Genomic DNA, 9,911 nt, shown 5'->3' with positions numbered 1-9,911 from the left:
ATCAACCGGGCCGACAGCAGAGTGGGCGGGGCGCCAGCGGCGGCGGCCGCCGCAGCCGCCGCAACAGCGGCAGCAGGGGCTGGACCTGGCGTCGCGATCGCTGCGCCGGCTTTGAGTCCCGAGCCAGCGGCCGCGACGGCGACGGCCGGCGGCGCAGCCAGCTGCGGCGTAGCTGCTGGCGTAAATGCCCGGTCGTCATCTTCCTCATCCTCTTCTGGCGGCCCATCGGCTGTAGCTGCGGCCTTGGGAAGCAGTTGCTCTGACGGGACGTCCCCGTCGGCCTGCGACAAGACCCTCCCTGCAACATCGCCGCTGCCACAGTTTCCAAGGTCCAAGAATTGCTCGACGGGGGTGCTACAGCCCGCGCCGCCGCTGCCTCCGGGTTGCGGTGTCCTTGGCGCGGAGGGCCCCGGAGAAGAGGTCAAGGGCGATGTGGCAGCGGCGTCGCTGTCAACCCATGTCAGGGATGAGCCGCCGCCGGCGGCGGCGGCGGCGGATGGGCCCGCCACGCCACCAAGCCGCGTCGACTCCACCGTCGCCACCGCGGCTATCGCGGAGGCGCCAACGGCGGCAGCCACCGTAGCCGACGCCATGGCACTAATCGGCAACGCCGCTGCCGCCGCCGCCGCCGCTGCCAGGCCACCGCCTCCGTCGGCCGCCGCGGAGGCCGGTGCAGCAGCCGCCGCCACTGGCGACAAGTCCGCCTCCGCCTCCGCGTCTATGTCCATGCCACCGCCAGCCAGCGCGTACACGTCACACACCGCCGCCAGTACGGATGTCACGTCCTGAAGCCAGTCTAGGCAGGGGGGCAGCGGGTAGACCGCGGGGCTCCGGGGACAGCTGGGGGTGCCTCCGTCGCTGCTGCTGTCGTCGCTGTCATCGCCGCCGCCGCCGCCGCCGCCGCCGCTGGCTGCGGTACACCATTGCAGGGCGGTTCGGAAACAGTTAGCTCAGACAGCGGACAGCGGCACACGGAAACGGGGACACAAGCTGGGTCAAGAAGTTTAGGAGGAGCCAATATCGGCCCGGCCCCCGCTCGCGCGACAGATCCTCCTCGAGCTTCACCCCGGGGGGGTGGGGGAGAGCACGACAACAACAATGACGACGACGACAACGAGCTCTTTGTTGTCGACAAAACGCTGCGCTCTCTTGACGTGTTGCGTGTATTGCGTGGTACGTATGTACGTATGCACGTATGTACGTATGTATGTACGTATGCACGTATGTATGTATGTATGTATGTATGTATGGGACAGGGGGTCATATCTTCACCCTGCGGCCGCTACCCGGCGAAACCCTGCCTTCCCCGGTATTTCGGGGCACACCCTCATCCAGTCACCCTAGCCAACTTCTCAGTGGATCGCTCAGGTTCCGCACCCACCACCAGCATCCAACGGAATCTGCCGGATCGACAGCGGCCCAACTCCATTCCTGGTCGGCTCGCAGGTTAACTTTATCCCAGGTCACCACCGTCCATCGACTAGGGACACTTGTACCTTCCACCATCGGAAGGGTTTTCGACCCTGACAGGTCTCGATCCCGGAACCTCCGGGACCCCCGGGGGCGCCGGTATGTGCTTTACCAGTAGTGCCTGACCTAGGCATATCTCTATGCCTGTCCCTCTCTCTCAATCTATCTGTATGTAAGTATGTTTGTGCACTCAGATCCCCAGAGCGCCCTTCCACAACCTATTTTCGAAACTCCTTCCCCATAAACCGGGTTTATACTCAAGTTGTTTGTTTGTACTGCAAAACAGACATGGATCACGCTGCCAAGAGAAACCACCGTGCGTGGATGCACCCCACCCCCCCCACCCCACCCCCGGGGACCGCGGCGTTGCCTCCACACCCACCTCCTCCCGACCTGTTGCCACCACCTCCGCCGCCGCCGCCGCCGCCACCGCACTGGGAGTGCGCCTGCACGTGCAGCTGCAGCAACGCATCCAGCATGCTGGCGACTAGCGGCAACTCCAGGGTGGGGGTGGGGCCGCCGCCGCCGCCGCCGCCAGGCGTCCCCGGCCACCCGTGGCTCGGCAGCAAGCCTTCCTCCGCACCGCCGCCGCCGCCGCCGCTGCTGCTGCTTCCAGCCGCGGCCCACTCCGGGGGGCCAATTCGGACACCTGCCTGTGCGGCCAGATCCAGGACTGCGTGGAAGAGGCTGCGGTGGCAGTCCCAGCCGGCCGGCAGGGTGCCGGTAGGGAGCAGCGGCGGAGGCGCGCCGGTGGGGTAACCCGCCACTGCCATGCGCCCGAAAGCCTCCTACAGTTTTGCATAACCGGGTTTTGGGGGGAAGGGCGGAGGGGGAAAAGACGAACCACGAACGAGTGAAGCTGCTGCGGAGGGGGGTAGTGCCGCAAACCAATTGCAGAACATGCATATGCTGAGTATGCCAGTACTGCATATGCTGAGTATGCCAGTACTGCCGGCAGTGCGGTGTTTGGCCACACAGTTTGCAGCTGTTGTTGTTTCCCTACGGCGGTACCTCCTCCGCTGGCGGGTCTGGGTGTGTGTAGGAGGAGGAGGTACCGAAATACATCAATATCAGCAACAAAGACAACAACACGGAAGAGCCGATTTGCTGTCTAAAGACGGCGGCGGAGCCCTCTGACGCAGGGCCGCTTGCCAGCCAGCCAGCCAGCCAGCCAGCCAGCCAGCCAGCCAGCCAGCCAGAGAAACCAAATTCCCAATTAAAGCCTCGAGATGAGGGAAACCCACACCGCAACACCCGTAAAAGCGTCCTTTTGGAGCCTCCCCCCCTCCCTACCCCTACCCCGCTTCAATGCCCCGAAAGGACTCCTCAAGGCCCTGGAAAGGTGAAGCCCCCTTTTCCCCTTGCCACACACCCACCAACAGCTGCATGGCAGCATACGGCTCCAGCAGCTCTGCGACCTGCAGTCGCAGGTCCCGACCACCACCACAGGGCGCTGCCGCAGCGCCGCAGGGCCCCCCAGACACCCGAGCAGCTGCCGCACCGCCCCCGCCCCCGCCGCCGCCGCCGCTGACCCCACCGCCGGAAGCACCGGGGGCCCCCGGCAGCAGTAGCGGCTCCACTGGCACCGGCGGCGGGAGGTAGCTATCCAGTATGCTGCTGAGCTCGCTTCCGAAGTAACTCAGCTGCTCCAGAACCATACCCACATGCACAGCGGCCTTGTCTAACAGTTGCTTCATCGCCTCCAGGGCGCTCTCAAGCTGACGAGCCTCCCGGGTCCTATTGTTGATGCTTTTGACACCGCCGCCGCTGCCGCCGCCGCCGCCGCCACCGTTATTGATGCTGCTGCTGGTGCTGGTGCTGCTGGTGCAGCCGCCACACAGCGTCGCGCGGCTGCCCCAGCTGCTGCTGCTAACCGCCGCGCCACCCCTTCTGGAGCTCGATCGGCAGCTAGACGCCTCGCGCGCCCCCTGACGCCCCCCTGATCGTGGTGCTGTTTCGGGGGGGGTCGGGGGGCCGGCGGTGGATGTTGACACGGGCCCGGGTGCGGCGGACGCGGTCGGTGCCGGAACCCCCGTCGCTCCGAGCCCAGCTGCCTTCAGCTCGTTGGCCGCCTGCAGCAGATTGACGTGTAGCTGCAGGGTGCAGAGGCCCCGGTACAGGCTGCCGCACGGCGCGAAGTCGGAGGGCAAGTCAAGCAGGTCGGAGCAGGCCTGCATGAGGGAGCTGGCGGCGCTGGGCCTGTCCGGTAGCAGCGTTCGGAACAGCAGGACGGCCACCTGTGCGCGGGGGAGGAGATATTGCATGGGAAGGGGATATCGCCCATATTTATGCGGGCGATATTGCATGGGAATGGGATATGCGCCCATACATATATGTATATATACATATATATATACATATATACACATACATATATCTAGGTACAGGGTGGGAGCAGCCGGTGATTCGGCCTACGTGGGCAGGCGGCTGCTGTATCCTGCCAGCGCCACCGGTGGGTGGGACAAAACACAGCGTCCTGCCGGCGGCCGGCGTCAGGATGCCGTGGAGCTTTGGTAGCTGACACGGATCGGCAGGGCGCTGTCGATCCGGGGAGGGGTAAAACACGTCGGGCGCCCCAGCCCATTCTTCCCCCACCCTTAACCCCACCTTCAACTCGTTCATGGTTCGTCTTCCCCACCCAACCCCCCGTCGCGCCCCCTCCCCATCGCGCCCCCTCCCCGTCGCGCCAGTGGTGGTGGTCAACGCCGATGAATCGAGTTGCCGGTATACCGCAAAGGTCGCGTCCAGTCCGATCCAGTTGAGGTGAGAGACGAAAGGAAACCCTCACAGACCCCCAGGGTCCTCGGGAAAATCCACCCATACCCATACACACGGTTATGCACAGTCGCGGCTTGGCTAATACGCAGTGCTCCTGCGCCTTTTTTTTTACCTTCATCAGGCTGTGGTCCCAGGCTTCCGTCCAGTTGGTAAAGGTGTAAGGCAGCAGACTCATCTCAGCCGCAGCGCTGACGATGCTTTGCAGCCGCGTCGGACCCGCTGACGTGGCCATAGCTGCGACAGCGCGCCCGGCGACTTGGCGCACGGTGTGCCGCGGAGGGCCGCGGGCATCCAACTTGGCGCGAGCCTTGCCCGGTGCGTGCCTGACAGGCCACCACCAGGGGATGGATACACGGCGATTTGGAAGGTGCTTGTGTTTAGTTGGGAGAAGGAGGTGCAGGAACGCCGGCGGGCGGGCCGGAGGGCACTTGCGGAGATGTTGGTCAGCGGGAAGAGGTGCAGGAACGCTGCCAAGCCGGGTGGATGTGGATGTGGCGTCAGCATTTCGTTGAAGAGTGAGCGGCTGCCCCTTAGGATGTGTACGATACACGTGGAGCACTTACCTGTGAACTAGGGCCTTGAGACGCACGACATCGTGCGCACCGACAGGTCGGTGCCATCGGGTCACAACCGCTCCAAACCTGCTTGTTGGTGGGAGAAGGTACCGGTCCAGGTGCAGCTCCACGGCGTCAGGATCCATATCCAGTCCACAGTTTGATAGAAACCTCTGGATAAGGCCTCTGACAGGGAGTTCCGGCCAAGCAACTGCGTCCCAACCGCATGCCGACGTGAGGACTCGAGCGCAGCAGCGATAATCCAAAGAGTTGACATACCTATACTTGCATGGCTGGCACCTAGCTGTATGGAACATGGCAGAAGCTGAGTCGGGGCCTGAGACAGCATTGCTCCACGTAACTCAGGCCTGCCGAGGTCCCTGGCAAACCACCCTAGTATGCGGAAAAGGCCCCTTTGAGGCGTTTCATTAAGTTGGCTGGCTTACAAGCCTCCTAGTGATAGAATCGAAATGCAGCTCGCAGACGAGAGTAGGCTATCGTTGAAGCACAAGACCTCTGCCTTACTAAAATATCGATTGGAAAATAAAATGCAGAATATAACACGTAAGATATGTCGAGGCTCTGATGCAATTTGTGTCTGTGAGAAAAGAGGGTTTGTTCTTGGCGGTGGAACCGAAACCAAGACTCCTTTTTACAGAATATCACGTATGATTCCGCAACATTATCTTTAGTAATTCAGAAGAGCGTTAGTTTAAGCTGCTTCGCATGATGAGATGCATGCTTAACGCAGACATGTTGGCAATTGCATCAGCTTCCCAAATGCCACGTACAAGATTGAATACTTCGCGGCCTACTGCTTATCCACGACATGCGCTATGATCCTCACAGGGCCACAGGACGATTTCGACGTTTCGTCTTCCCTGGTACAAGTAGCCAACCGAGAACTAAAAATCTGCTACCAAACATATCTACGTTGTGTGGTGTGCAAGATAAATGTTTACATTGTTCATGACACATGCTGAGGTGTTACGCTCAACTGGTCAAGTGGGGACCACTAGAGCGGAGGGCTGGGCCACTGATCGGTTGCCGTGACCTTGTGCTCCTTTGTGCACTTCGGTTTTGATTGTGATATATGATTACATTATGTATCAAATTTGTTATTGGTAGGAGGGCTCATCCTTTGCCATATCCCCGTGCTGAGGTGAAGCCGACGTTCTGGAGCACCCGCGGCCGCGGCGCATCACCAAAATGGAGTCATAATATCTAACATCATATTAAAAGACGGGCTGCAATTGCTGACAGGCTTTCACTTCTCACGGTGGGCGACATTTACGGAACAGCTTGGCCAGTCCAGTCACATGGAGCCATTTTGAGGCCAGCAACTGCCTTACTGCACTAGGTTAAAGTAATTTCGGAACTTGGGCCGCATTATCCTGTCGGGTTTTTCCGGGTGAATGGCCTTTTCCAAGGATGGCAGTTTCGGTTGTCGGTTAGTGAGCGACACAGTGCGCCCGGAGGTCCCTCGCCCGTGCCCGTACGCCAGTGGATCAGCGTCTCCAAGAATCCAAACACTGGATCGCAGTGGATCACGAATAACAATACACGCTCCGTGTGAGAAATTAGCAGTGCCACTTGATTGCAGTGCCACTTGATTGCTCGTGACAGGATTCCCATGACTATCGTAACTGCACACACACCTCCTCTCCACTTCAACTCCGTGTTGCAATTAACACAACCGCACATCGCCACCCGATACAATGCTGCTTGCACATCCGCCAGTGTGTGCACGTGGTCGAAATGGCACGTGACCTCCAGGCACTCTCCCTTGAAGCACCCCCCCTACACACACCGTGATGCAGCTCTTCCTACAGCCCCTTGCTTCAAACATGCCAGGTTCACTCCAAACCTTCGATCCTGGGGGATGAATCTGAACCTCTTTCGACCTGAGTGAAGGGTTGGAGCAGTTGCGGGAGGTGCTGGAGAACTCTCCTTTAAGATAGATGATTCGGGTGCAGCTGGAGGACCTAAGCGCAACCAACCTGCGCGAACATGTTCATTACTCCCGACGCTGTTGGATTCTTATTCCACATCGCATCTCATACACCGTACAATCATACACCGTGCAATGACTTCTAGAGTTCTGGCCGATAAGCAACGCTTTATCGAAGTAGAATGATACAATTACATAAAGGATATATATCAGTTGGTAATATTATTGTGGCAAAAGGAGCAAAACACCCACTGGAGTGTGGTCGTACACTCCGATGTACGGCGGGATGGATCAGTGGCCCTCAGCTCTCAGCTCTGGGGACCGCAGGGGCCATCCGTAGCCATCGCCCCTAAGCACATGGTGACACAGGGCATCCGCAGCACCGGCTTTGCCACAAAGCTTCCCACACAGCGGGATATCCAATATCGATACATGCTCCCTATTCCATGGCCCCCCCGGCTTTTACGGACACACCCGCACTTGTGTGCAGAACTTGTAACTTGTATTGGTGACGCATCCAAGCCGCTCTGTTGCACTCCTTCCAGTACATGATCACAACAGACCATGAAACTCTTTGCCGTGATACCGCCCGCTGCTCATTCTTTACTCCCCCCCCCCAACCCATATTTCGCCAATAAACCCGCCGTACAAGCACGCAAGCTATCACTGCACCCATGAACTGAGAAGATCACCACCATCACCGCCGCCGGCATCTCCTCAACATGAAGTCAACGGCAAGTCTAGCCTCAGGAGCTGCACATCAATACACACCGGCTCGCACACAACCGAACGATGCTCCGTGACTTCCAGACGCGGACGCATCCCCCCTCCCTCTTCCTCCCTCTCCTCCCCCCATCTATCCCCCCTCCTCCGTCCACTCCCCTTCCAGCCCTTTCGGATACCCCGCCCCGGCGAAGCACAGACCGACCGCAGGCGCCCCCATAGCGGTGGCCTCCCGCCCCTCCAACAGACACTCCAACAGAGCTGTCTCGCGGCCCGAGCAGCGCCCAGCTCCAGGGGTGGCTTCCCGCAGCGCCGTACTCACTAAAACCCTGACCATACGGCGCAGGAAGCGGTTGCCAACCAGCTCAATGCACACGGCCCGAACGGGGTCGCGGATGCTGCTGCTGGTGGCGGCGGCGGCGGTGGCGGCGGCGGCGGCTCCCAACCCCCCCCGTGGCTCCGGATTTTGTTGCTCCGCCATCGCCGCCGGCGTGGCCGCGGCCTGCAGCAGCTGGTGCTGCTGGTGCTCTTGTTGCGCTTGTTGTGGTTCGGAAGACGCGGCAGGCGAGCGCATGGATGCGGAGGGGGAGGTCTGATTGGCGGCGGCGGGGTAGAGGGCAGGCTGCAGGTACGGCAGCTCCACCACTGCACACCGGCACAGGTACAATGTGCAAGTACCGTCCTTGCCTGGGAGCAGGAAAGGGGTTGGGGGGTAACGTGGGGGGTGCTGGTGTCAGGGTTGGGATGGAATGGGGGGACACAACGGGAACAAAGAAGAAATGTCTCGACGGCATCCAAAGCCAGGTCCGTCGTCCGGCAGCGGGGGAGGCGGGGAGCGGGGACTAGGAGGAGATTGTGGGGGGGAGCCTGTCTGAGGGGTACAGAAGTCCAACCACCAACTGCCCCATGAGTCCAAAGCAAGTTCACGGTGGATGCGGCGGCGGCGGCGAGATGATGGCGTGAGTGGTGGGTGGGAGTGTCCTCCTCCTCCTCCTGACTAACGGGACATGATCGGACAGATCGGAGGGGGCAATAAACACACGGTGTGTGTTTGGACCCACCAGCAACATCGGAAAGCGCGCCGGGGGAGTCGTTCGTTTGCGTGCCCGAGGAAATGCCTTCCTCCACTCCCGCCCCACCTCACCCCACCCTAACCCCCACCTCAACCACCCCCCTCACTCATACACATGTACCTGGAGGCGTGTCTCGTGCACATGCCATAAAGTCCATTGGTCTCCCCTGGAGTCGTGACAGCATAAGGCCCAGCAGTTCAGGGTCCGGTTCACCGGAATACACCTCGGGGCGCAGCACTGGGGCGTCCGGGTGCTGCTGGCCGGGGGATGAAGGTGTGGGGTTGGGGTTTTCCCCTCCCCCTCCCCCTCCCCCGACCGGTTGAGTATCGCCCTCATGGCGGTTGGCGGAGGCGGTTGCAGAGTCGATAGGTAGGGAGGTGGTGGGGGCAGTAGCGGCAGTGGCGGGGGCAGTAGCAAAGCTGCATTTGCGTGTTGTCGTACCCGGCGGGGGTGTAGTAGGGCGCAGGGGGAATAGGTACACGTACCTGAACGGGCAGGGAGGGGCAGGCAGCTTCAAGCACTGGGACCCGCCAAACCCGCCAAAGGCCCGCACCCTGCCTCTTTTTGAAGAGAGGATGTTGAGTCTCTCGGGCTCACCTTGCTCACCTGCGATCCTATGTCCATTGTTTCATATCTGGTGGAATGGTGGTTCCCTCGGCACCCTGGGCGTCTGCGGGCAGACCGGCGTCCCAGCGCCAGTGCTGTAAAAGGGGTTATATCGAGCCTTGCGACTGCCTTTAAGCAGCTGGGCCGGGAAGGGGACTATGACGCCTCTCAATGTCGCGGGAATCCCTGCGACAGCTCATTGGTGCGAGGCTATGTCAAGGGCTACGGACGGGACCTGAGTGACGCCGGTTATGTGGAGTGAAGCGCCATCCCCTTGACCGTGGAGAAGTTTCGTCGCCTGGCCTGCCATCTGTGGATTGCCTCCGGCGACGAAGAGCATTTGTTTGCTCGCAGTTTGGTGCTTCGGGACTTGTCACTCTTTGCTTTAATGTGGCGGACTTATCAGCGAGGTCATGATGTCGGCAAGCTGTTGTTAAGTGATTTCAGGGATATGGTGCATGGTCGTCGTACCGAGTACCAGCGCTGGCCGTTACCCCTACCAGCGCCCGATGGGAGTGTTTCTCCCGACACTGTACTACGCATTGAAGAGTTAAATACCAAGACGTACAAGGGTCAGCGTGCTCCTGCGATGATGCTGCGTCCAGATCGTGATCCCCTCACCTGCACGCTACAAGTTCTCGCAGTGTACATGAACACTTGCATGGGGGCAGGTGCCCCTATCACCCAATACCTTTTCCGTCTGGCAGAGCGCAGTGGCCACGCATATCAGGAGGCGCCGATGACGACCGAGGCCCT

General features: G+C 60.5%; 2 protein-coding genes across 2 annotated transcripts in view; one reads left to right on the top strand and one right to left on the bottom strand.

Annotated features, from left to right (window-relative positions):
- VOLCADRAFT_92719 (uncharacterized protein) overlaps window positions 1-9,173 on the bottom strand; it is a gene marked incomplete at both ends in the record, with an annotated part of 14,980 nt that extends 5,807 nt beyond the window's left edge. The window contains 10 exons of the mRNA XM_002952001.1: window positions 86-796; window positions 1,853-2,258; window positions 2,847-3,207; window positions 3,484-3,707; window positions 4,361-4,571; window positions 4,812-5,013; window positions 6,461-6,602; window positions 7,799-8,163; window positions 8,670-8,802; window positions 9,156-9,173. Of these exons, the coding sequence (XP_002952047.1) occupies window positions 86-796; window positions 1,853-2,258; window positions 2,847-3,207; window positions 3,484-3,707; window positions 4,361-4,571; window positions 4,812-5,013; window positions 6,461-6,602; window positions 7,799-8,163; window positions 8,670-8,802; window positions 9,156-9,173 (2,773 nt within the window). The remainder of the gene's footprint in view (window positions 1-85; window positions 797-1,852; window positions 2,259-2,846; window positions 3,208-3,483; window positions 3,708-4,360; window positions 4,572-4,811; window positions 5,014-6,460; window positions 6,603-7,798; window positions 8,164-8,669; window positions 8,803-9,155) is intronic.
- A 153-nt stretch (window positions 9,174-9,326) lies between these two features.
- Window positions 9,327-9,911, top strand: part of VOLCADRAFT_92718 (uncharacterized protein) — a gene marked incomplete at both ends in the record, with an annotated part of 17,552 nt that continues 16,967 nt past the window's right edge. Inside the window, one exon of the mRNA XM_002952081.1 lies at window positions 9,327-9,357. Within this exon, the coding sequence (XP_002952127.1) occupies window positions 9,327-9,357 (31 nt within the window). The remainder of the gene's footprint in view (window positions 9,358-9,911) is intronic.

Source organism: Volvox carteri (assembly GCF_000143455.1).
Source record: "Volvox carteri f. nagariensis unplaced genomic scaffold VOLCAscaffold_27, whole genome shotgun sequence".
In the NCBI taxonomy this organism is placed as follows: Eukaryota; Viridiplantae; Chlorophyta; class Chlorophyceae; order Chlamydomonadales; family Volvocaceae; genus Volvox; species Volvox carteri.
This window is presented reverse-complemented; position numbering and strand designations above follow the sequence as displayed.